Source organism: Aricia agestis, chromosome 13, assembly GCF_905147365.1.
Source record: "Aricia agestis chromosome 13, ilAriAges1.1, whole genome shotgun sequence".
Classification (NCBI taxonomy): domain Eukaryota; kingdom Metazoa; phylum Arthropoda; class Insecta; order Lepidoptera; family Lycaenidae; genus Aricia; species Aricia agestis.
This window is the reverse complement of record NC_056418.1, coordinates 15,798,104-15,825,025: the sequence shown is the minus strand read 5'-3', so window position 1 is coordinate 15,825,025 and position 26,922 is coordinate 15,798,104. Positions and strand designations below refer to the sequence as shown.

The 26,922-nt window shown below is 36.6% G+C and overlaps 1 protein-coding gene and 1 long non-coding RNA gene across 2 annotated transcripts in view; one reads left to right on the top strand and one right to left on the bottom strand.

Moving 5' to 3' along the window:
• Window positions 1-4,389: 4,389 nt before the first annotated feature.
• Window positions 4,390-26,922, top strand: part of LOC121733185 (putative inorganic phosphate cotransporter) — a 46,432-nt gene continuing 23,899 nt past the window's right edge. The window contains exon 1 of the mRNA XM_042123356.1: window positions 4,390-4,496. Within this exon, the coding sequence (XP_041979290.1) occupies window positions 4,460-4,496 (37 nt within the window). The 5' untranslated portion in view covers window positions 4,390-4,459. The remainder of the gene's footprint in view (window positions 4,497-26,922) is intronic.
• On the bottom strand, window positions 24,458-24,863 carry LOC121733192. Its single transcript, XR_006036521.1, has 2 exons — window positions 24,647-24,863; window positions 24,458-24,557 (listed from the first exon to the last, which is right to left on the bottom strand). It is a non-coding gene; the product is annotated as an uncharacterized LOC121733192 (long non-coding RNA).

The following is a 26,922-nucleotide window of genomic DNA, read 5'->3' as shown; positions in this document are numbered from 1 at the left end:
CCCGACTGTGTACAATGAAATGCCGCGGGAACCACGTCCATTTCATTTATCCCGTCGTGAGAAGCGTATGTCCTTGGGGTGCAAATTCCTATATCCTTCGGGTACAACTCCTGTGTATTCGAAGGACGTTGAATTTTTATAGCTTATGGAGGTCCTTACGCTATGTCCTTCAGCTAAATAAACCCTTTATTGTAATGTGATCTGATCAAATATGATCGAAAAGTGGTACAACGGGTCTGTCTTTTTTTATAAAATAAGGGGGCAAACGAGCAAGCGGGTCACCTGATGGAAAGCAACTACCGTTGCCCATGGACACTCGCAACATTAGAATACACATTAAAAAAAAAACGCTCTCTTCTTGAAGGTTAGCAGGTCGTATAAGTTCGGAAATACTGCAGGTAACAGTTCGTTCCAGAGTTTTTTCTGTCTTCGAACATACATCGAAATCGGAGCGAAGAAATGATATAGGGGTACACCATGGTGTATGTTATGAATCATGATTCATAAGCCCATAAAGGACCCAATTACTAGGACAAACGATTACTATCACATGAAGTATATTTTAGTCAATGATTTCCCTAGATCGACCTTGGTGCAAGAGTTTCACCATCATGGTAGCCACCAACCAAATAATGTTTGCATGAAAAACTAGGGATTTACGAGTATCGTTGACATCATCAAAACTGTTGCAGTTACTAATGAAATACCAGGATAACATGCAGGAAGCGTAAGATATTTGGAGGATAACGCTGCGCGGAATACTCATAGCCCTAGTTGTGATGCGGCGCGCGCCGGACCATTGGACGGTGACCCTAAGGTCGTTTCCGGTCAGCAATAATACGTTTGATGGCAAAATTTTAAAAATGTATCCAAGTGTCTCTACTGTCTAATCTCTATGTTTGTCTTTCTGTTCCTTCAGAAGATACCGTTAAACCAATTTTAATGAAATTTTGTGTAGAAGTTAAAGAGGCATAGAATAATTTTCAAAATTGCGGGCAACATCGACAACATAATAATAATTATCACAAGATGTCTTCGGTTTAGAATATAATTACTATTGACTACTACTGTATGTAGAGAACATCACTTTACCGAAACTATTTCCGGAGTCGGTGCTCTGGTAGAGTTAGGTCTACGAGTCATGAATTAGTAAAGCAAATGAAAAAATAACATTTTTTCTAAAGCTAGACAGAACGATATTTGACCTTGATTTGACCTCGACACTTTTTTATTAGTACCTGCATGTTAGGGGCAGAGGGCGTTGATAGTAAATATTCCTGTGCGTCAACTAGATGGCTTTTTTTAAAGTTGTTGTTAGTATTCCTGGGGGTCAGTAGATGGCGATTTTTTATATATTTTTTGAGTGTATCTTATCTTATCTTATATCTTTAAACGAGCAATTCTTGTATATATCTATATATATAATTAGAATCTAGGAATCGGCTAAATTTAGTATAAAGGGGGTTTCGGGGGCGATAAATCGATCTAGCTAGGAATCATTTCTAGAAAATGTCATTTTCATCGGATACCGAGCAAAGCTCGGTCAAACAGCTAGTAATTTATTATCCGTACAGGTTTTTTGAACATAAGAAATAACTTCGTTCCATTCGGGTGTCCCTTGACACCTCTCAAGTTTTTTTTCAACATTCACGTTCAATTCATTCAATGAATGTACACAAATTAGAAATGGCATGTTTTTGAGATGTATTGTAGGCATTGTATGTGTTGTTAGCGCGTGACTCTCGTTCTAGGAGTACCCATGTACCTATGTGGCAGAAGTACGTTAACTAGTATCAAAATCTGAAGTAGGCATTATCAGACTGTCAACCGAATACCGATTGTAGATTACAGATACAAAAAGTAAATACTTGATATTGGCCTACCTCATAGATCTTCATGTAGGTACTAGGGCCTTGTTACACGTACCGAGTAGAGTGGCGAGACAGTGAGAGACGAGTTTATACGTGGGAGAGCCATGCTTCGGCACGAATGGGCCGGCTCGACTGGAGAAATACCACGTTCTCACAAAAAGCCGGCGTGAAACAGCGCTTGCACTGTGTTTCGTCGAGTGAGTCAGTTTATCGGAGGCCCAATCCCTTACCCTATTCCTTTCCCTACCCTCCCCTATTCCCTTCCCTTCCCTTCTACCCTTTCCTTCCCTATTACCCAATTCCCTCTTAAAAGGCTGGCAACGCACTTGCAGCTCTTCTGATGCTGCGAGTGTCCATGGGCGACGGAAGTTGCTTTCCATCAGGTGACCCGTTTGCTCGTTTGCCCCCTTATTTTATAAAAAAAGTGACGGGACAGTGCTCTTGGCCAGTCAAATTGTCTGTTTGCACTGTCTCACCACTCGGTAGGTGTAATCAGGCCCTTATTAATGTAGTGTATCAATACTTTAGTACGGCTGTGGACCCGCGTCGGCCCATCGTGCCGAAGTATGGTTCTTCCACATTTAGGGCCTGTTTCTCCACTTCCTGATAAGTGCCAGATAAGCTATATCTATAACTTATCTGACAGATGGAGTATACTCTAAGTTCTCTAAGTTGTGAATAGCCCATACGGTACCTTTGAGGAAGTGGTGAAGTAGGCCCTTAATCACATGCGAGTTTACTTACTAGTAACGAAATTAAAGGTCTACCAGAATCTGATGGCAAATTTTGACAGCAGATTTTCAAAAAATATTCTTGATCATTGGATTTTATATATTTGCATGTTTCACACACAGAATCAGCCGCTATAAGGAACTAAAGGGATCAAAATGTTTTATTCCAATTACCCCGGTATTGCTAGAGTCAATTTTCTTTCTCACTTTTTGCCATCGGATTCTGGTAGACCTATAGGTAGGCACATCTTCAAACCAAAATATGGGCAGCAACGTGGTCTTGAGAGTTCGTGTCGCTGGTATCGAGGTGATAGGCCTCGGATTTGAAGCCATGGATACCGGGGCCAGTGCTCTGAAAAAAATTTAGAAGAAACTGCCATATTATATCCACCCCAAGGGTAACATCGAAATAAGGTATAATAATGAAACTCAACTTGACAACGCATTGCGATCAAAATATGTCGTGCTTGTATTGCTTTTCGCATCGCCAATGGGCATTGTCCAAAAAAAACACATGTACTTTTTATATTTTTTTTCGTTAAAATAGGGTATTTTAAGAATATAAATTAAATAATTTTGAAATTCATTGGCTAGTTTTTTCTCAAAAAATGTTTAAAATTTCGCTCTGACGTCATCATCGGCGGCCAATAATTGACCTCTGCAGTATGTTTTAAATTTCCTTTCAATCTTATTTATAATGGCTGGTTCGTCAAATGCAAGTTCTCATTATGTGAAAGCTGATACGAGAAACGAAAAGTTCGAAACGTAATGTTGGTCGAATTTATTGCTAATTTAACGCCATTGAAGGTCAAACAAAGGTTAAACATATTTGTTCAAAAATATAAGTAACCAATGGGTATTTTCTTCGTTTATATACAGAAAAACGATCACTGACCTTATTTCTCGAAATGTTTTTGTAATGAGCAAAATTAAAAAAAATGGACAATCCCCATTCAATCATTTTAATGTCCAAAAGATCACGATTTTACATAATATAAAGCACGTCTTAGTTATTTATATTATATACTAGCTGTCCCGGTGAACTTTGTTTCACTTAAAAACCTTTCCCGGACTTCAAGGATTATTTTAAGACTAAAATTAGCATAATCGGTTCAGCCGTTATCGAGTTATAGCGTTACTGATTATATAGATACTAAAATCGACATTTATTTGCATAACAAGAAAATACTTTTCATTACGACAGAACTCTCAATGAAAAATGTTTTTGTTTCAAGCTTTTTTTTATGAAATAAGGGGGCAAACGAGCAAACGTATCACCTGATGGAAAGCAACTTCAGTCGCCCATGGACACACGCAATATCAGAAGAGCTGCAGGTGCGTTGCCGGTCTTTTATGAGGGAATAGGAAGGAAATAGGGAAGGGAAGAGTAGGGAATTGGGCCTCCGGTAAACTCACAAACACAGCGCAAGCGCTGTTTCACGCTGGTTTTCTGTGAGCCCGTGGTATTTCTCCGGTTGAGCCGGCCCATTCGTGCCGAAGCATGGCTCTACCACGTAATGAGCATCGTGTTGCGCATCACGTTATATATGGCTCATCTTTTCCCTTCATCGTCATTCATAGCCGAATTATTCCTTCCGGCTGATCCTTCATTTGGAGCCTAATAGGATCTGATAAGGCTTCTGAGGAAAATCGTCTATCAGAGCAATTGATAAATATATAAACAACGCGGCGCGCGCGCAGTCGCGTTCCACGAGGCGGACAGGTGGACGCGTACGGAAATATTATATTATTATTAGTGATAGTGTTGCGGACATTTTATTATTATATAGATAATAGAATATCATATTATTCGAAAATTAAAAAATCGAAACTCGAAAAAAAATTTTAAGTGCAACAATGGGTATTGTCGAAACTCAAGAGGTCCAGAAACCAGGTATTTATATTTTTGTGTTTTCATTTTGTTAATTATATAATAATTATTTTATAAATAAGGGTAATTTTTTAAAATACAAATCGATTGTCATAGTTTTTCCACAGTTTTTATGAGCGAGCGCGTAATATTCATCGATTGATTTTGTTTACGCCAATCCTACCGCCAGTCAATAACAAACAAGAGCATTCTTAGGAATTTTAAAAGTAAAAAAAAAACTTCCATTTGAACAACCTAAATCCTTTAACGCGGTTCTATTGTTTAATGCAACATTAATAGCTGGGTTCCATGTTCGATAATCAAAGAGAATATAATCACTACGTTTTATTCGACGCACCCCTTTCTCTTATCCACAGTAGAAACATTTTCATTTATATATCAACTTTGAAATGGTGGGGCGCGTCATTTCAAATTAGACAAGCTCTACACACTTCAAACAAACGTGTTAACTCAATTTGACATGTGAAAATAATTTTATAATTGGTAGAAAACTGACTGGAGCGAACAAGGTGTGTAATTTTAATGTTGTTTTAAAATAGTAGAGTCAAGGGTTCTTTTAAGGTTGCTACATAAATGAAACTACGACAAAACTCCGGTCCTAACATTTATGTCAACTAAAAACCGCATCAAATTCTGTTCGTTTACGCACTTTAATGACGTATATAAGTTATAACCCCTCTTTTTGCGAGGTGGTTAAATGGGGGTATGTTCATTAAAATGATTAATTACTATGGTTGAATGGTGATGGTGATGAATGTCCATCAATCATGTTTTGCTAAGGTCGTGCTCCCATAACGAGGTGATACTTAGCGTTTATGATTTCCTAGTGTTTTGTGCTAATAACTTAGATTGTTTTTACGTGCAAGCGCTGTGACGGAGGTATGCAAGTGCGTTGCGAGTTGGCGAGCGGTTACATCTTTTAACCGATTTTTAAAAAGGGGGTTCCATGTTAGACTTGATATTTTGTGTAAATTATAAAAAAGTGCAAAATATAAGCATTCAGCGAAGTGATGATGATTATACAGAGCACTTGAATGCTGTGAGTTTGATAGAGTTGTACAGGGTTCTCAAAAATCCTATATCAAAATCGGTGTACACGTTGGTCTACAATGACACGGACAGACACGTCAAATTTAATAATATACTCCCACCTGTGTTTTTTTTCTATCGGAAAAATTTTAAGATATCGTGTTTTCGCTCAGATCATATAATGTAGTATATTATGTTTAGAAAATGAAACAATTCAGGGCTTATTTTCAAGTATAAAAATGAATTATAAAATGGACAAATTTGGGTTAGTCGCCCCCTTAAGGGGGCTATTCGTGCCGAAGCTTTAAATCTTCGGCACGAATAGTTGACAACAGACAACAACATTGAAGTAACACTTTAGGACTCAAGAAGTAGGGTTCCCATGGACTGAAGGAAGTGTCGAGTGGTCCTTAACACTTCCCCTCCAGTGTTGCTGATGTTGGCAATCGCTTACCATTAGCTTTGTCCACATTGTGCCTTTTTCTGTTCATCAAGGGCATGCCTTATAGCGCTGTCAACAGTGAGGCATGCCCGTAACGCGCGTTGTAATCGTAGCGCGCGCTATGACACTTTTCTTTGAACGCGGGTGGATTTTGACGCGCGTCACGGGCATGCCACATCTTCGCTGTTGACTGCGCTATAACGCATGCCCTTGTTGAACAAAAAAAGGCACAATGTGGACAAAGCTAATAGGCGATATTGCTTTTTCCGGTCTAGCGCAAAAAATCTGCAACGATCAATGATTAGCCTGCCATTATAGGCTCTATGGTGATTTCGTGACATAAATGTTATAATTAATTACAAACGATTTTGAACCATATTATGTAGAGGACATAAAGTCTGAATTATATTGACAAGCCGTAGATAGGTAATACAGATAACATTGAACTCTGCTTACAGGGAATAGAGTTTAAAATTAAGTGGCTAGTTATGTAGTTAAGTACGTATAATAATGGTCACTATGACTGTAACAAATTGAAGCATTTTCAAGTTCAAAGTTACTGCTAATCGGACCATTATGTGAAGGACCGACTTTATCAATATTTGGAACAAATTTGCGCCAAAATATAGGATTAATCACGAAATATATCCAAAATTGCTTTGATTTGATTGATTATAATAGACATAATATTTTTCAATTTATACCACAAAATTTATGTAAAAACCTTTAAATTCACAACTCAGGATTAATACACATTGCAACGCGAGGCGCTGCATCTCTATGTGTATCTCTAATCTCTATTAAGTAGTAACAGAGACTACAATGATATACGAAGTAAGTAAATTTCAGTGCGTCCGATTGAATCGACGCGACACACAGACAATGTGAACTGACCCTTCAAGTTGGAATCTATTATACGGAACTGCAGTAGATACCCCGATTCTATCAACCTAATGCAAAAATAATACAGTTTACTTCTTCGAACCAGTAGGCCTACGACGATACCGTTTTGAGACTCAAACAATCGGACGAGAATGCCGCGTCCTGCTCTAACAACGTCATTACACGTTTGTTACAGTAGGACCAACATTCTCGTACGATTGTTTGAGTCTCAAAGCGGTTTCGTGGTACAGGCCCAGCTTATATTTTCATTACACTGCTAGATCTACGCTCTTTCGACTTTTGCGGAAATCTCAAAAAGTTTTATTCAGCGTCTTATTGGTACATTGAGAGAGTAATGTAATTTTTTTTAATGAAATAAGGGGGTAAACGAGCAAACGGGTCACCTGATGGAAAGCAACTTCCGTCGCCAATGGACACTCGCAGCATCAGAAGAGCTGCAGGTGCGTTGCCGGCCTTTTAAGAGGGAATAGGGTAATAGGGGAGGGTAGGGAAGCGAAGGGAATAGGGTAGGGTATTGGGCCTCCGGTAAACTCACTCACACGGCGAAACACAGCGCAAGCGCTGTTTCACGCCGGTTTTCTGTGAGCCCGTGGTATTTATCCGGTTGAGCCGGCCTATTCGTGCCGAAGCATGGTTCTACTACGTCATTATACGTGGTAATTCTGACAGAAGTGATTGTTTACAAACAAGTGACGTAGGTCACCATGTGCGCGGCCTGCCGCCTTACCTGTAAGGAAGTGACGGAGCGCTGGCGACAAGGGCGACGCTTTCCATCCGGCATTACTGATAAACTTAAACTGTATGTTATTAAAAAAAAAAGAAAAGGAAAAAATAAACCGGCGCTCTTACACAGTAAAGAAGCAAAAAAATCCGACGCAAAAAAAATACCGCGTCAGATTGTGTGAAAGTTACGCTTGCATAATAATAATATTATGATAATGTCATGAAATTGTATGTGATTAAAAAAAATATTGACGCGCGACAAACACTAAAAAAAATGTTACGCCGGTTTCAAAGTTAAACCTCGATTAAGTATGTTTTGATCTCGTTCTCAACAATAAAATCTCTAAAATAATTTCTAAAAAAAAAATTAACGTGCCATAAGCCACGCTTCGGCACGAATGGGCCGGCTTGACCGGATACATACCACGGGCTCACAAAAAACCGACGTGAAACAGCGCTTGCGCTGTGTTTCGCCGAGTGAGTGAGTTTACCGGAGGCCCAATCCCCTACCCTATTCCCTTCCCTACCCTTCCCTATTCCCTTCCTTATCCTCCCATATTTCCTCTTGAAAGGCCGGCAACGACCGGGGCGACGAAAGTTGCTTTCCATCAGGTGACCTGTTTGCTCGTTTGCTACCTTATTTCATAAAAAAATAATCCCAAAGTAATTTAATGTTTTCTGTACTTTAATGACATTTTGACAAAAACTCAATTAATTTTCATTCCTTTCAATCAAAGTTAAAAAAATCTGCCAAGTGGGAGTTGGACTCATGAAGGATTCCGCAGCAGCAATAAGGTTTATTTATATGAAATTAAAAGGTTTTTGATTTATTTTTATATTTCAGTTGTTTTAATGAAAGTTAAATTAAGGTTTACAATTTATGACGTATAAAAAAAACTATTGACTAGATCTCGTTTAAACCTACATGCGTTGGTAGTTTTTACAGTAATGTACATCATACATATATTTTTTTAGACTTATCATAAAGAAGTTAGGGGGGGGGGGGGGCACACTTTACCACTTTAAAAGAGTCTCTCTCGCAAACTATTCAGGTTATTTTTTTTTTATTATAACCTCAATATAATTTTTGAAGACCTATCCATAGATTTAGATATCCCACACGCATAAGTTACATGATTTTTTTTTAATTTCTTTATCAAAATCTTAATGCTGTTCACAGACTACATCTACTTACCAAGCTTCAATAGTATAGCTCATATAGTTTCGGAGAAAAGTGGCTGTGACATACGGACGAACAGACAAACAGACAGACAGATAAACAGACAGACATGACCACAGAAATGGATATAGCCTATAGGACATGACGAATCTATAAGGGTTCCGTTTTTTGCCATTTGGCTACGGAACTCAAAAAAACCGTTAGAAATTAGAATATTTAATTAAATAATTTATAAGTTATAACTTATAACCAGAGGTCGGCGTAGGTAGTGCCATTTAGGGTGAATGACCTCAATTGTATATGTTAACATGGACATACCTCCGGGATCGCGGGATAAAATCCCGCGTTCCGAATTATCGCGAATAATCAAGTATTTACTTTACAATTAATGAAAAAAAACGAGTTTTGAGTCATAATTTCGCCGATAAAAAAGGCCTAAATAAATGAGTCACTAAACTTTTTTCTACGTCTAATATTTCTTCAGCCATGTTTTGCTTAGTTGCCAGTATGAAAAAAAAAGATTACGCGTCAAAATCGATATCTATTATTTATTAACTAAACATAACTCTTTCTTTTTAATTATAATCCATATTTATTTAATACCGCAGGAGCAAGACGTGTTCGGGGTGCGGGGTGGCCCGCACCCCGCACACAGCAAGCAGACACTTGCGAGTAGCGCATGGCTTGTTGTTCTGTGTGTAGCATTTTTTTTGCGCGTGAGTCCAAAATATCCCATCCACACATAACAGACGAAAAGAACAAAAAATGTTATATTTATTTGGATATAAGTAGTATATCGTAAAGCACTTTCAGGCTTGCCTGTGTTGCCTGCGAATGATCGCTCGGTTGTTTGCGTCGAATGTTTAACGGTGCCACTAAGCAAATTCATTATTGTTTATTGTTGTTTAAATATATTTTAAAAGAAAGTCAATATTTGATAAACATTAAATGGATTTTTATAATTAAACAATCAAATTATTTGCAGGTAACACAGGCAAGCCTGAAAGTGATCTACGATATACTACTTATATCCAAATAAATATAATCACATTTCTGTTAATTTTTTACTTATTTGTTAATATCATATAAAACTTATAATTATGATAAATAAATAAAAAACTAACAAATTATTTCTTTATTTACGTTTGTCACAATATTTGTTGTTTAAATATCAAATTCTGAATGTATTTCCGATTATATATTATTTCAATGCGAATCCCAAAATCGCGGGATTGAGAGGCATGTCCACGTTATGCCGCGATTAACGAATCCCGCGGGATGGCACTACCTACGCCGACCACTGCTTATAACGTATCGATTGAACCAAATATAGTTCCTTTTTCAATCACTACTATATAATGTCGTTAAAAGATTAAAGTATTAATTACTTCATAGTTTATAGTGTATTAAACCACAGTTAATTAATATTGTATCCGCTTATCTCAAAGTACAAAACAATGGGTCAGGTTAGTCTTATAAAATAAGGAAATATTATGTTTTAATAAATTCTCTTTCACAAATTCTTTTCAATATTTTGTTCTAAAAATTAAATATTTAAACAGCTGGTTAAAATATTTGATAATGAAAGAATGCCAAAGTAGTCTGTTTGCAGAGTTTGCTAAATGTTTTTGTCGAATATTTGGAATTTTCAATTAACAAAATATATTTAAGTAATCTACTTATTTTTTAAACAAGCAGTATGCATACGTCATAATATTATGACGATCTCTGTGCCTCAGTTGGTGGGCTATTGGTAGCTCAAGCCGGGGGTCGCGGGTTCGAATCCCGCCGGCGGAACAAAAAGTTTTCTAAGTTCCTGGGTCATGGATGTGTAATACTCCCCACACCGGTTTCGGTGACGGTGGCCGGTTTTCATTGAAATTGAAACCAGGCCAGGTACGCAGGAGTAATTTTATAGTGCCCAAGTGATGTGTATTAAATATGTGTATCATATAATAAAAATCTTAAATATATGTATAGTATAAAAGTATTAAATATTATATTTCCGTTGTCCGGTACCCGTAACATAAGTCCTCCAGGTACTTACCACGGGGCCAGACTGACGTAGTGTGAAGCGTCCATAAATATTATTATTATTATATAAAAATATTACGATTATTAAATTATATATAGGTCTAACTACCAGAATCTGATGGCAAAAAGTGAGAAAATAAATTGACTCTAGCAATACCGGGGTAATTGGAATAAAACATTTTGATCCTATTTTTTTCTTTTAGCGGCTGATTATATGTGTTAATCATGCAAATATAAAAATTTATCCAATGATCAAGGATATCTTTTTGAAAATCTGCTGTCAAAATTGCCATTAAATTCTGGTAGACCTATGTACCTATGACATACTTTCGAATTATTATTACTCTAGATTTTTCAGAGCTACATATTAATATTATGTACCGTATGTTCTTCTATTTCATTTATTTCTGTTTACCTATAAATTTAGCGTACATTCAAAGTGACACTCTTCCTTAACGATTTTAGTTTGTAAAAACCTCAAATTAGTGCTCTCACAGATGTCTAGATAAGGAAACCTAGCCCAGGTTTGCCGAAGTGGCTGGTCGCAAACCAAACATATTTCTATGTTTGACGTGGGAGAGCCATGCTTCGGCACAAATGGGCCGGCTCGACCGGAGAAATACCACGTACTCACAGAAAACCGGCGTGAAACAGCGCTTCCGCTGTGTTTCGCCGAGTGAGTGAGTTTACCGGAGGTCCAATCCCCTACCCTTTTCCTTTCCCTACCCTCCCCTATTTCCTTCCGTACCCTCCCCTATTTCCTTCCGTACCCTCCCCTATTACCCCTTAAAAGGCCGGCAACGCACCTGCAGCTCTTCTGATGCTGCGAGTGTCCATGGGAGACGGAAGTTGCTTTCCATCAGGTGACCCGTTTGCTCGTTTGCCCCCTTATTTCATACATATATATATATATATTTTTTTTTGATATATATATATATATAATATATATATATTAATCTGGATAAGGATTTTTTACACAATAAGGCTTTATTCAACTAGTATAATTTATATAAGGCTAGAATTAACCGACTTTAATAAATGAGGTCCTCAATTCGACCCGTATGTATGTAATATTTCCAGAACTGCCCAGTTTTCGTATATTAAGTTAGTCTATATCAGGCATCAGCGTCCGAACAAATGTACCAAAATTCAAAAATTTTAATTCTTAATTATTCAGTACGTACAATTTTAAAATCAGTTTTGTTTTTTTTTTCAATACTTATGTTTGATCTCTTGGAAGCAATTGAATCTATTATTTTTATTATTTATCAGTTAATGTGTAAACACTACAATAGTTTAACAGAATTACCATTTACAGAAGTACAGAAGCACATTATACTAAGTATTTCAAATGTTTCTACCGTAAAGACTCTCTCTTGTTTACATTGGAATATTTTCCATAATTTTCCTGAAGTCACAGGAAAACTGTGAAAACTCATAATTAGTTTAGCGAAAATAAGGTTTCGCTGCGATTCCTTGACCAAATTATATTATTATTATGGAAAATTAATAGTAAGGTAATTTTAGTGCTTATTCTATTGTTTTATAATTTCTAGGAGGTAAATAAACGAAAAAATTATGGTTATAACATTATTATTAACAAAGATGAGCAATTTTTACCCTTTTTTTCATTAGCTCCTTTTGGTCACAGCGTGCAGCGTGATGTTGTATAGTCTGAAGCCTTACTCGATAAATGGACTATCCAACACAAAAATAATTTATTTAAGAATAACATTGTCCTACAAATAAAACAGTCCATGTTTTAGGACCATCAATTCAAAGTATGAAACCCTTTCTATCTCCGTTAGCTACCACTTTCGAGTTATTTTTCGCAAATAAAAATGTTGTTTGTCGTATCAAAATGAAGCTACTTACAAAAATTAGCTTGATAGTAATAAAAAAAATTGTTCTAGGGCTCCCGTACTATATAGATTTCACGACGTTTTTATTAGGTCTTGCTATAGATCATGTATCTAGAGCTAGTCTAGTAATTAACTACTATACCTATACCCTAGTCCCTAGGGCCTAAAATCTAAGACTAATAGTTTGACAACACCGTTAATTTTAGCTCCAACGAGTCGGTTGAGTTAACAATTGGTTATGGTTTTTACCGCCATGTTGGATGACTAGAGACTTCCTGTTCATGCACCGGAAGTACAATTTTCGTCACAAACGTTACGAAAAAAAAGAAAAATGTCAAGTGCGAGTCTAATTAAAAATGGGGTTATGTACAAATTATCGGAAATTGTTGTGATTTACAAAAATATAATCCTGCACAAACAAAATATGTCATAGCGTGATCGCGTCGCTACTTAAATAAATCGTTGCATACAATTATTGCTATAAGTGATCTTGTATAGCGGCCAAACCATGGTCCACGGGTTCGCGTGGACGCATAAAAATTGAGCTAAATTATTATAAATAGTAGAGAACAGGAAATTCGATTATCCGAACAAATCGATGGTCCCAACGAATAAACGTGCAAGAGCTCTTACCCAAAATTTATTTTTTTTTTGATTTTTCGTTTGCATAGCCTATAATACACCTATATTAATATTTTTGAATTTTTTTGACTTAAAATAACGTTTTTATAGTATTAATTATTGTACGGAAAAAATAATGTGCTGTTTCTTTGCCCGAGTGATCTCTCTTTAAGGATCTATAGGCAAGTTGTACTTCATTTTATATGTATGTGTCCTCGTATAGGTGTGAGGGAGTTCAATATTAATTGTCAACAACAACAAAAGGTCAACAATATTGTTTTACTGAACCGTCAACAAGAAAATATAAGCTAACTAGACGTTCCACGCGGCCTCACCCGCATAAATGAGAAACCGTACATTTTTCCGCAAAAAATAGCCTATGTTTCTTCATCATGTTCTACTCTACATCTGTGCCAAATAACTTAAAAATTGATATAGTAGTTGGCGAGATAAGCGCCTTCAAATAATTTTCCTGGTTTTTTCCACGTTTTCCTACGTTTCTTCACTTCTATTAGTCTTAGAGTGATAATTTATAGTCTTTAGACTTCCTCAATAAATGAGCCATGTCATAAAGAAAACATTTTTCAAATCAGACCAGTAGTTCCTGAGATTAGCGCATTCATACAAACAAACTCTTCCACTTCATAATATTAGTATAGATTTACATTTTATACCATGCACTAATAAGGTCGTATTACATAAATAATGAGTCGATCTTCTTAACACGAATATACGGGCTTTTATCTTTACAAACATGTTTAAGCAACAAAATATACAAGAATAAGCGTGTAAATAACCAGAGCATGGCTCAGGGGGAAAAAAATATACATGAAATAACCATGCAACATTTCATTGCACTTGTTAAAATTTAATTTATGACACGAATAAACGTGCATTGATACAATAGTTTTAACAAGTCACATATTATTCACTAAAATAATAATTTAATATGGTTTTTCTTAAATATGTGGTAAACCGTCAATATTTGATTTTTAATAAATATGTGAGCTGAAAGATATTTTTTTTACCTTTAATTTGAATATACTTTATAATTGTCTATTTATTATGTAGTCAAAGTTATGTGGTTCCAAACGTTTTTTTGTCTTCCTGAAAAGTTGTCTTTTTTCGATTGCACGTTTATTCGTTGGGGCCATCGAAATGGATATTTGTTAGAATAAGATTATCGCACTGTCTCGTGTTTGCTGCGTGTTCGAGTAATAGTATAGGATCCGACCGTAAAATCCTGCATGAATAGTTTTTTTCGAACAAATACTTATATTTAGATTAAACTTAATTAGAGGTACTTGCGGCTACTTTTAACAAGGCAACCTAACATTAATCCATTCTATACGCTCTAAAGATTATTCTTAAATATATTTGATCGAAAAAAACTATTCATGCAGGATTTTACGGTCGGATCTTAGGATATAAGCGGTGGTTTGCGTTCCACTGTAATCGAATGTAAGTTGTCTGAGTACCCTGTATCTTGATAAGTACTACTCGAACACGATTAATCTTGTTATTATTTAAACAGCACAAGTATTCAGGTAACCTAGATAAACTAGGGTACAAATGAAAGAGCAATAAGCGTCTTTTCGTTTGCCCTAATTTACGTAAGCCCAGGTAATCTTTCATTTCATCGTTTTCATCCAGCTTCGCTAGATTAAGGGCACGTTCACACCAGCGTAGACACATGATATAAAGCTTAGGGGTTACACGATCAGTCTGGCATCAGTTCTGGATCAGTCTGAGACTAACGCCAGAATGATGTCCGGAAGGTACATGGTAAAAAAATGATCAGTCCGTCAATAACACGGTTACACAATCATTCACCCGTCAGTTTGGATCATACTTTGATGGACTGAACTGATGTCAGACTGACCGTGTAACCCGAGTCATACTACTGCAATATTTTGACGCTAAAGGCAGCACCAGCATAGACAGTAAACAAAAAGTTTTGTTCGACGTTTGACAACATTAATGTTAATATTCTGATATGACATGTCGAATTTTGGTCGGATTATTTACTGTATGTGTTAGTAGCGCCCTCTGCTCTGACCTTTGCATACTATTTATTCCCTATCAATAAGAGATATGAAAGAACGGGGCGGGCCGGTCAATTTCGCCGTGAACGATAGCACATAGGGAAGCCTATATTACCAACGCACACGGCGGGCAAAAAGACCGCGCTGCAGGTGCCCGGCGGGCACTGCCGGCGCATGTCCGCGGCTGCCCGCCGTGACCACACACAAACCAGTTTACATGCAGTAACGCGGAGGGCGTGTGTGTACGCGGCGCGGGCAGCCGCAGACATCGACGGGCGTAGACCGGCACGCCCCGCCCCATCGCGTCGTCTGCTGTCTGCAAAGCGCCTAAGAGATCAGAACAGCGTACTATCACGTCGCGCACGAGTAAAATATTCCCAGCATTATATTTTGTACTGCAGTGGTAGTCGTTATAGCGTATATCACGTGATTCCTGAAGCTGCATTCAAGCTATTGAGATTGGACACCTAATGTTGTAGAAAATTCACCATTATTTTGCATCAGGAATTCCGTCTTCTAATGTTGAACATAAGAGTCTTCTTATGCATATAATATATTATGAAGATAATATTATGCAAGTTAAGGTACAAGTTGGAACCGAGCGACACGCGACAACTCAGGGCTGTAGCTAGAGTCAAATTTGAGGTAGGGCAGCGTCGGTTACAGGTAGGGCGAAAGCAAAAAAAATCGGTCAAGTGCGAGTCGGATTCGTGCACGAAGGGTTTCGTACCGTTATAGATAAAAAATAGGCCAAAATTGTGTTTTTTGTAATTGAGCCCCCTTTAAATATAAATGTTATTTTAATTGTATTATTAATTAATTAAGTGATTTCGCAAAAATGTCCAGTGCCTACTGTTGCCATTAATATCAATATGCAGCAAAAAAGGCCAAAAAACACGAATCCTTAAATATTGATTTTATTTTGTTTTTAGTATTTGTTGTTTTGATTTATCTCTAGGTCAATGATGTATTCAATTCATTCAATAGTTATTCTTAGATACTTAAAAAAATTCTGTGACAAAGCATGAGCACTATATCTAAGAACTACATATTATTAAATCCTCAATTACGAAGAACAAGCGAACAATATGGTTAAACTTCTGGATGTAGCGATCCACGTGTGAGTGAGAGTGAGGAAATAATAATTAATTGTTGGGTTGGGTGATACGAGTCAATAGATACGACTAAAAAGATATTTAGATTATTATTGTTTCTGCAAACTTATTAAAATAATAATTAATAATAAAATAACATAAAATATTTAAAACAGCTGAATTCTACGATTCGCCATATTATTAAAAATGCGAAGAACTTCGTTCAGATCAACTTTTTTTGTTTTATTTTTTCAAAGGCCAGAAATACCATACCAGCCATTCTTTCGTGACCCATTGACAGTCTTTGAGGCCTATTAATCGCAGTTAAAGTTGAAAACGTGGACTCGCACACTGCAGTACTACATCTTTTTTTTTCATTAAGATTATAATTAAATGGACGCATCGCTTCATGTACTCGTGATTGAAATGCCATATATACACAGAACAAAGAATTATTATCGACGACTTCTGTGGCCCAATGGTTGGCAGCTTAATCCGGGGGACGCGGGTTCGAATCCTGCCAACGGAAAAAAAAGTTTTTAAAGGTATAATAAAAATCTTAACTATAGAATGTATAGTTTATATAAGAATAAAGTATATTTCTGTTGTCTAATACCTGTAATGCAAGTCCTTTAGGTCTTCCTTTTTAGGGTTCCGTACCCAAAGGGTAAAAACGGGACCCTATTACTAAGACTTCGATGTCTGTCCGTCTGTCCGTCTGTTTCCAGGCTGTAACTCAAGAACGGTAATAGCTAGAGAAATGAAATTTTCACAGATTATGTATTTCTGTTGCCGCTATAACAACAAATACTAAAAACAAAATAAATTAAATATTTAAGGAGGGCCCATACAACAAACGTGATTTTTCTAACATTTTTTGCTTAACTATCAATGATGACAACAGGTAGGCACTTGAAATTTTCACAAAGGCCTTAATAATATATGTAATTTAATAAATAATAATAAAAGTTAAAAAAAAAAAATAAGGGTTAGGTAGGTAGGTAGGTCCCATACTATTTTTGCTCTATACGTACATGCACGTACCGTACGTGCGCGGTATAACCCTTATTGCGCGGGTCCGACTCGCACTTGGCCGATTATTGGTATTTTTAAGGTAGGGCATTGTGATTTTAAGGTAGGGCATTGCCCCACTATGCCCCCCCCTAGCTACGGCCCTGCGACAACTGCAGAGGGAGAGCCATGCTTCGACATGAATGGGCCGGCTCGACCGGAGAAATACCACGGGCTCACAGAAATCCGGCGTGAAACAGCGCTTGCGTTGTGTTTCGCCGAGTGAGTGAGTTTACCGGAGGCCCAATCCCCTACCCTTTTCCCTCCCCTCCCTCTCCTATTCCTTCCCTACCCTCCCCTATTCCCTTGCCTTCCCATCCCTATCCTCCCCTATTACCCTATTCCCTCTTAAAAGGCCGGCAACGCACCTGCAGCTCTTCTGATGCTGCGAGTGTCCGTGGGCGACGGAAGTAGCTTTCCATCAGGTGACCCGTTTGCTCCGTTATTTCATTTTAAAAAAGACGACGAGTCGTCGCGACACTTATACTGGTTTGTATGTATTTCTATGAAATACCATCCGCAGCTAGCGACACGAAGCGAGCGACACTTATTCATAGAAATACATAGAAACCAGTAGTGTCGCGACACGTCGTCTGCTGTTGCTGTTGTTGTTGTGTGTCACTCGGTTCCATGCTCTTCCAAAAGAGGACACGAGGGAGGTGTGTGTATCTGTGTCTTTAACTCATAAAGTTAATATACCTAGCGGAATAGAGAAACAAAGGCCTGAGCAAGAGAGATGTCACTATAACACTATAGAATTCATGTTCAATCATGCTTGTGTAAGTGTATACGTACACATATTTTTCACACATATGAAAACCAATTTTGGTTTCGTTTGACAGCTCGAGATTGTTGCTCTATTCCGCTAGGTATATTAACTTTATGCTTTAAGTCTTTAACTCTGCGCTAGTCTGATTTGTCGCTAAGAGAGGTTTTACATAATTTACAATTTGGATAGTCACCGCGAGGTAATCCTATAATTCCCGTTTTATCTCTGAAACGGATATTTTTGGACTTCCTGTTTATCTTGTTATACTTAGTGGTAAAAAGTTTTAACTCCCTGTTTAGAATTTTGGACGCGGATTTGACGATAATTATATTCTACATTGTTTAAAAGAATTTTCCAATACTTGTAAAAAATCGTGTCACGGTGTTCAATGGTAAACCGATTTTAATGATTATTTTGCGGTTAGGTATGAAAATCTCCAACGTCTATTTTACGTACTAGAAATTGCATTATAATATAATAATAATCATAGTTATGGTTTAAGAATGATGTAAAATATATTGTATTTACTAGAATGATAAAACTATTTTAAATAATTATTATTTAGGTTGGGTTGCACCAGAGGCGTGGTTAAAGTTAAAGTTAAGGTTAAAGTTATGGTTATAGTTAAGGCTAAATTTAAATTTAACTTTAACCTTAACTATGACCGGAGAAATTGACAGATGACAGCTGGTCCAACAAGGTTATAAATGAACGTGGGCGGGGCGCTGCTGGTAAAGGAGAACTGTCAAAAATTGCGTTTTTGTATGATGACAGCGTTAGTTCCTTTTTTCGCCACGTGCATTTAAAACCTTGTCGAGCTCTATGGTTATGGTTAAATATGGCGTCTTGATGGCGTCCAGTTTTAACTTTAACCAAAGATTTGACATTTTGCATTGTAGTTAAAGTTACAGTTGTAGTTAAAGTTAGTTGGTGCAACCCAACCTAAGAGGTCACATCTTTTCATGGGCGTAGCTGCCGTCTCCATAAAATGGGCTCCCGGCCTGACTGCTACAAGTGAATGGCTAAGCTGGGGCACTTTTCCCTTTACCTTAAGCATTGCTATGCCACTGTATTAATTCAAACATGCTTTAGCATAATAAATTTTGGTTTTTATTTTAGTAATAGTACTTACTTTTGGCCGGCTACAACAGCAGCAACAGCCATTAAAATTTCAAATCACAACGGTTTAAGCGGTTATTTATTATTATAGGTATACCTAAAATGAAAAATCATGCACTTAAACATAAGTGTGTGGAATATTATGTAAGTTGTACGTAAACACACTTGCCCCTGTTCACTATCAGCACTCATCTCGAGAGGCAGATAGGACAACTACGTCGGACTTATCCCAGATACTGACCGTAAGACCTTGATGACAGATGTATTTCTCTGAAAGATTACAAAATAACTGCGCAATATAAGTTGAAAAAATGCGCCTAGCTTACAATTAGGCGCATTTGTTTTTTTTTTCTGCTTAGGGTAGTTTAACATTTTACTGCCGCACTTAGATTTGAATATTAATTACGTAATTGTAATTAAATGAAGATTTTCACATAGCCCCATAATATATTATATTAAACTCTTCATTTTTTTATGAAATAAGGGGGCAAACGAGCAACCACCCATGGACACTCGCAGCATCAGAAGAGCTGCAGGTGCGTTGCCGGCCGTTTAAGAGGGAATAGGGTAATAGGGGAGGGTAGGGATGGGAATAGGGTAGGGGATTGGGCCTCCGGTAAACTCACTCACACGGCGAAACACAGCGCAAGCGCTGTTTCACGCCGGTTTTCTGTGAGAACGTGGTGTTTCTCCCGTCGAGCCGGCCCATTCGTGCCGAAGCATGGCTCTCCCACGTCTAAATCTAGAGTATAATCATCATTAAATGTCACAGAGTGCGGCCGTTATACCCTAAACTACCCTAATTAACTTTTAATATTATGTTTTGGTTGTAATTTACCCTAAACTACCCTTGTGTAAATATGTACTACCCTTTTCAAAAATTATAATTACCAATGTTATTCAAATAACTCATTAGAATTTTTATCTACAGGGTGTAACAAAAATAAGTGATAATACTTTAGGGTGTGTACGTGTTCCTTGTAGAGAGTTCACTGTGAAAATAGCAGCGCTGAAAGACCAAAATTTTTTTTCACTTTTGTATGGGTAAACTTGTGACGCTCGGGCCCTTGCCCATACAAAAGTGAAAAAAAAAATCGTCTTTCAGAGCTGCTACTTTCACAGTGAACTCTTTACAAGTATCACGTATAGATACGTAAGGATACCTATACGTATCTATAATATTATTATATTCTGTATCGAACTATCAAATAGATATTGCTGTTTTTAATAATCCAAGTAGACTCTTATATGTACGAATTATCATACTCCTTTGTTTAGGCATTTAGGGCATTCCACGTTATCGGATATCTTTCCGGTGTATCGTGAATTAATGCAATCAGCATTATCGATCTTTATCACGAAAATTATCGCTGAACATTCATTTCATCACTTTTTATCTTTGCGAAGTTCGTTTGTCTATTTGTGTGGCTTTTTAGGGTTCCGTACCCAAAGGGTAAAAACGGAACCCTATTACTAAGACTTCGTTGTCTGTCTGTCTGTATGTCTCCAGGCTGTATCTCAAGAACCGCTACAGCTAGACTTCTGAAATTTTCACAGATTGTGTAGGTATATCTGTTAACGCTATAACAACATATACTAAAAACAAAATAATATTAATATTTGATGGGCACTCCCATACAACAAACGTGATTTTTTTGGCATTTTTTGCTTAATATCAATAATGGCAACAGGTAGGCACTTAAAATTTTCACAAAGACCTTAAATATATTATGTGTACTTTAACAATTAATATTATTATTTAAATAATATAAAAAATTAAGGGGGGCTCCCATACAAAAAACACAATTTTAGGCCTATTTTTGTTCTAGAACGGTACTGAACCCTTCGTGCGCGAGTCCGACTCACACTTGGCCGATAATTTTTTATTATTAAGAAGTATTTTCTGATTACAAAGTACTGTAGATTAAACAATTCCAAGAAATTCTTCTACTTCTAAGGGGGGATTTCACCAAAGAAATGGAACGCGTTCAAAGCACTCTGAACCGGTATCCGGATCAAAACGTATAAACGCGATTATAGCGTCGAAATGCATTTCACCAGCATAAACTGAACGCGTTCACAGCAAATCCGAGTTTTATCTTTTGAACGCCCAAAGTCCGAAGTTTAACGTCAAAAAACCCGTTCAAGCCCTGTCATGGCCGAACGAAAAACATTGACAAAAGAAATGTCAAGATGACCGTTTTGACACTTGCGTTTGTTAGTTTATGTATTGTTTCTTGCTATTTTGTGGTTAAATTAACGTGAAAAGGCTTTAAAATGATGAAAACATGTAAAATAATCGCGTGACGTCACGTAAACTTAGATTTAATAATCGCGATCAAAAGAAGTTTGTGAAATCCAATCGAAACAAAACGAGATTTACGTCGCAGCAGGAACGCGTTCAATGGGAACTAAGTTTTATAAAACTAAGTTTTATGTGTGTTTGGTGAAATCCCACCTAAAAGTGATCCGCTTTCAATATCCTAACTAGCGACTGAAGATAAAAAAACAAAAAATATTAAGATTCCAAAGTCCATATGAAAGCGTTTGGTTGCTATTACAATTAAAATATTGCAGTAAGAGTTATAATTGAATATGAGAAATTCTTGGAATCAAAGCTGTTAAAAGAAAAATAAAAAAATATTGTCTATATCGCAAAATAATTTCGCAAATTGAAAGGTTCGACCTTCTCGGAATTTCGTTATCCCTATGTCCTCAACTGCCTTCCAGATTCTGTGCTTCCAGGAACCTACTGAAAAATGCATAAGTATAGTGCGTCAAGAAAGTCATGACGGCGGGAAAATTTTCTAAACGTATTCACGCATAAAGGTGTATTTTTTCCTTTGTATTTTCACAGAGAACGCTTATAAGTTATAACATTTTAAATATAATTGTCACCTTGCACATTTTTATCTCGAATAATAAAGTTCTCTTATTTTTTAGTTCATTTAAAAAATTTCCCGCCTGTCATGACTTTTTTGACAAACTATAGTTATACTTTTCGCAACGCAATTTTGTTATTGATTGCTTATAAAACCGCTCAATTATTTAATAAGAAAAACAAAATATATATATATATTTATGGCTGTTCACACACAAAGGCTAGTGCCATCTAGCGCATAAGAAACAAAATCGGCCAAGTGCGAGTCGGACTAGTGCACGAGGGGTCCGTACCGGTATAGAGCGAAAGTATCCAAAACATTGTGTTTCTTGTATAGGAGACTTATTTATATATGTATATCTTCTATGAGCTCTTGCTAAAAAATCGGCCTGTTCATTTCCCTTAACACCAATACGTGACGATGACCAGACTAAAACTATATTTTTTTTGTTTAATGTTGTTAATTTTGTATATTTTTCTCTAATATCATGGATAATATAGTTAGTTGTAGCACAAAATTTGGGGTTATTTAAGTTTTGAAGAACGCTAAGACTATCGGACACTATAATCCATTTATCATAAATAAAGTTTTTAATTTTCATCTCTCTCATAGAAGCCAAATTTGGATGAAAATTAAAAAAATCAACCGAAGTTATACACCTAGAAGTAGTTTCATTGATAGTGAATGGATATTACAGTTTTTAAATAAATATACTCCAGATACAGTACCAAATAATTATAAGAACAGTAATTACAATGTGACAACATCTCCAAATTCTTTTTTAGTAGATAGTTTTACATTTGAAGAGCTGAAAGCAGCCATAAAATCTCGTAAAGATTCTGCTTGTGGTCTAGATTGTTTATCTTACAAAATGTTTAAATTGTTAGACACCAAAAATATGAAGTTGTTCCTTAATCTATTAAATTCATTGTGGTGCCATTCCATGATTCCTGAACAGTGGAAAACAGATTGTCTCGTTCAAATATTAAAACTCGAAAAGGATATAAATGTTGCAGATTCATATAGACCTATAACTTTAAGTTCTTGTGTTGGCAAAATATTTGAACAGCTTAACAGCGATTGGAATTTTTTATAGAAAGAAATCATATTTTACCTAGTAATCAGTTCAGTTTTCGGCGTGGCCGTTCGGCTAGAGAGAGCTTGAGTCATTTTTGTTTGGACATAATTACCTGAAAAATTGGTAAATTGGGTGTATCATTTTCTTAGTGGTCGTAAATTATATGTGAAATTTGAAAATAAACTGATTGGTCCAAGGTATTCCTACAAAGGAATAAGTCAAGGTGGAATTCTCAGTCCTTTACTATTTATTTTTGTATATACATAAGTTCAATATTGTCTTAGGTCAAAACATTACTAACCTATAGTTTGTAGATGACTGTACTGCAGACAAGTTGTCTGCAGCTATTGAAAATCTCAGAGTTGCTATCCTCGGCCTTAAGGCCTATTATGATGATCTGGGCTTGGACATCAGCTCTGAAAAAGTTTTTTTAAAAAAACCTAGCAAAACAACAAACATTGTCCTACAATATGGCGATAGTAAGTTAGCAGTTGTCAAAATTGTTAGATTCTTAGGTGTGATTTTTCAGAACTCCTTCAAATTTAATAAATATATTGATTACTTAGCAAACAGGGCTTTAAAGGCTTGCAATATATTAAAGTCTTTAGCAGGCACTTTTTGGGGAGCTGATCCAAAAATTTTATTAATTCTTTACAAGGCTATTGTAAGAAGCCATTTTGAATATGGTTATGTATGCTTTGCTTCTATTCCACATTTTGTTGATAGACTAGATAAAGTTCAAAATAGGTGCTTACGGATTGTGCTTGGTGCAATGTGTTCCACACCCATAATATCAATGCAGGTTGAATGTAACATCCCTCCTTTGAAAATTCGCTTTAAATATTTAATATACAGGTTTTTGTTGAGAATTTCATCCATTAAAAATCATCCTCTTCTTATAAAATTGCAGAGTGGTTCTTCTTCCTCTATTTTATTACATTACCTACCTGAAATTGTAAAAATAAAGCAAGACTATAACTTATATGAAAGTGACTTATGGCCTTGCTATATGAGCACATTTAGCTCTAAATATTTTCCACTAAAAATTGTAATTGATAATTATTCTTTGAAGTGCAAAGAAGATGTCTACCTTTTACTAAGTAACCTAGTTGTACTTGTAACAGTTTTACTCTTCAAAGATTTATTTTTATTAATCACTTGATGGATATCTTTAAAACTGCTGAAGCCATCCCGCACTCCCTTCAGCAGCTTCTGAAAACACCCGACTGTTATAACTTATAAGCCAATATATGAGTACGTCCTTTCTACCATTGGTGATATATAATTAAATAGGTACTCACCAGTCATTACCTATATACCTTGAGATTGTATATAGTAACACAGAGATAGTTCTCTGTAACGGTTATGTGTTGTAAATTTCCTAATTATATATAAGTACTTTGTGGTTGTAAATAATTCTCTTTTATATTTGCTTTTCATCTCGTTTTTCTTAGTTTTAGTAATAAAATATTATTTAATGTACATAACTTTGAACTGTTTATTAGCAGACTTTTTAGCCTTTTTAGGCATCTGTCAAGAGTCAAGACCACGTCAAGACAATGAAGACAATGACCAATGACGACAATATGTCAAATTGAAGAAGGGACAGTATTAATTAAACAAAACAATACTATCAAAACATGAGAAATGGCTTCGGCCTGATGAAAAAACTTATTATTCATATTATTTATATTAAAGAATTGGCTTCGGCCTGATGAAAACTCTATTCCAGATGGTTAATATAAAAGAATTGGCTTCGGCCTTCACTATCATTCATTAAATGGAGAAAACATAGAAATGGCTGTATGGGCAACGCTCCCTTTGCCTGTCCCGACCGAGACGAATTAATAAAAAAAAATGTCTATGGTTATGGTTAAATATGGCGTCTTGATGGCGTCCATTTTTAACTTTAACCAAAGATTTGACGTTTTGCATTATAGTTAAAGTTAAAGTTATAGTTAAAGTTAGTTGGTGCAACCCAACCTCAATATTGTATCCTATTAAATATTTACACGCCGAATAACTAAACAAAGACTGAATGTCTCTGTCTGGCATATTGGAAACATCACATAACAAACAAAGGCGGCGGACATTGAATAGGAAGGAGATAAAATATTATATTGTATAATTATTGTATGTAACTTCAAATTCAACTTCAAATTCATACATGGGAGAGCCATGCTTCGGCACGAATGGGCCGGCTCGACCGGATAAATACCACGTTCTCACAGAAAACCGGCGTGAAACAGCGCTTGCGCTGTGTTTCGCCGAGTGAGTGAGTTTACCGGAGGCCCAATCCCCTAACTCCTACCCTATTCCCTTCCCTACCCTCAACTATTCCCTTCCCTTCCCTTCCCTACCCTCCCCTATTACCCTATTCCCTCTTAAAAGGCCGGCAACGCACATGCAGCCCTTCTGATGCTGCGAGTGTCCATGGGCGACGGAAGTTGCTTTCCATCAGGTGACCCGTTTGCTCGTTTGCCCCCTTATTTCATAAAAAAAAAAAAACTACGTAAAAATTTACGCAAGTAAATAAGCACAAGTTTGACTTTAAAAAATGTTGATGTAAGTTACAAGAATTACACCAATAATTCTGATCTAGTATTGGGGACAATCTGCTTCTAAAATCTGTTGGGACAATACTAGAACAGAATCATTATCTATTTACGGAGAATATTACATAGTATTAATATACTTGTGCGTACAATCAAGAAAAACTCTATAAGACACTCCAAGCGGATGAGAATCAAGAAAGACATCTTTGTTATGTAACATCAATTATGTTATTAATTATGTATTATCATTATTGAAAGCGTTTTTTGAGCGCTGCATACTTTTCCTCCAGTGTGAGCATGTGGGTAAAAAGGTTAACGCTATTTAATATTGATTGAGTCTTTTGATCTTTTTGTTGATTGAGTAATGTTAAGATTTGACGGGAAAGGTAAACCGCATCTTTGATGAGCCTATCATTTTGTTACAAGAATAATAGCCTACATGAGTTCTAAACTCTTAACCAATGTAAGCCATTAAGTTCTTTGGTTATACTGTAGAGCTTCTCTAATTTGAAATGACGTGCCCCACCACTTCACTAGTTGATGTAAATGAAAAATTTTGTACTGTGAATACGAGGGAGGGGCGCGTCATTTTAAGTTAGACAAGCCCTACCCGAATATTTACACTTTTCGAACACTAAGCTATAGGACGGGGTTACGGCTGTCAAATCCCATACATTTGGTGGCGTTAGCGTTGGCGTTTATGATAATCGCTTGCCGCTTGTCTAGGGGGCTGGACAGAATCTGTCGTGAATCTCTCAGCGTTTCTATCGCATTTCTACGCTAAGCCCACAGTGGTAGTGATGGTGATATCTTCAACTGCAATATGTATAGAGCCAATTCAGTAGCATCATAATTAATATCGCCATTCTTATGGTGAATGGCAATCTGCAATGGCATCTTTTGCTGTTGTTGATGACCAGGTGGTTGTGATCGGAAGTGGCACACACTAATGGCCTTCCCCGACGTGCCGCGCCTGCGCACGACCGCTAATCACTGACGCACAAAATGACAATGGGAAATTG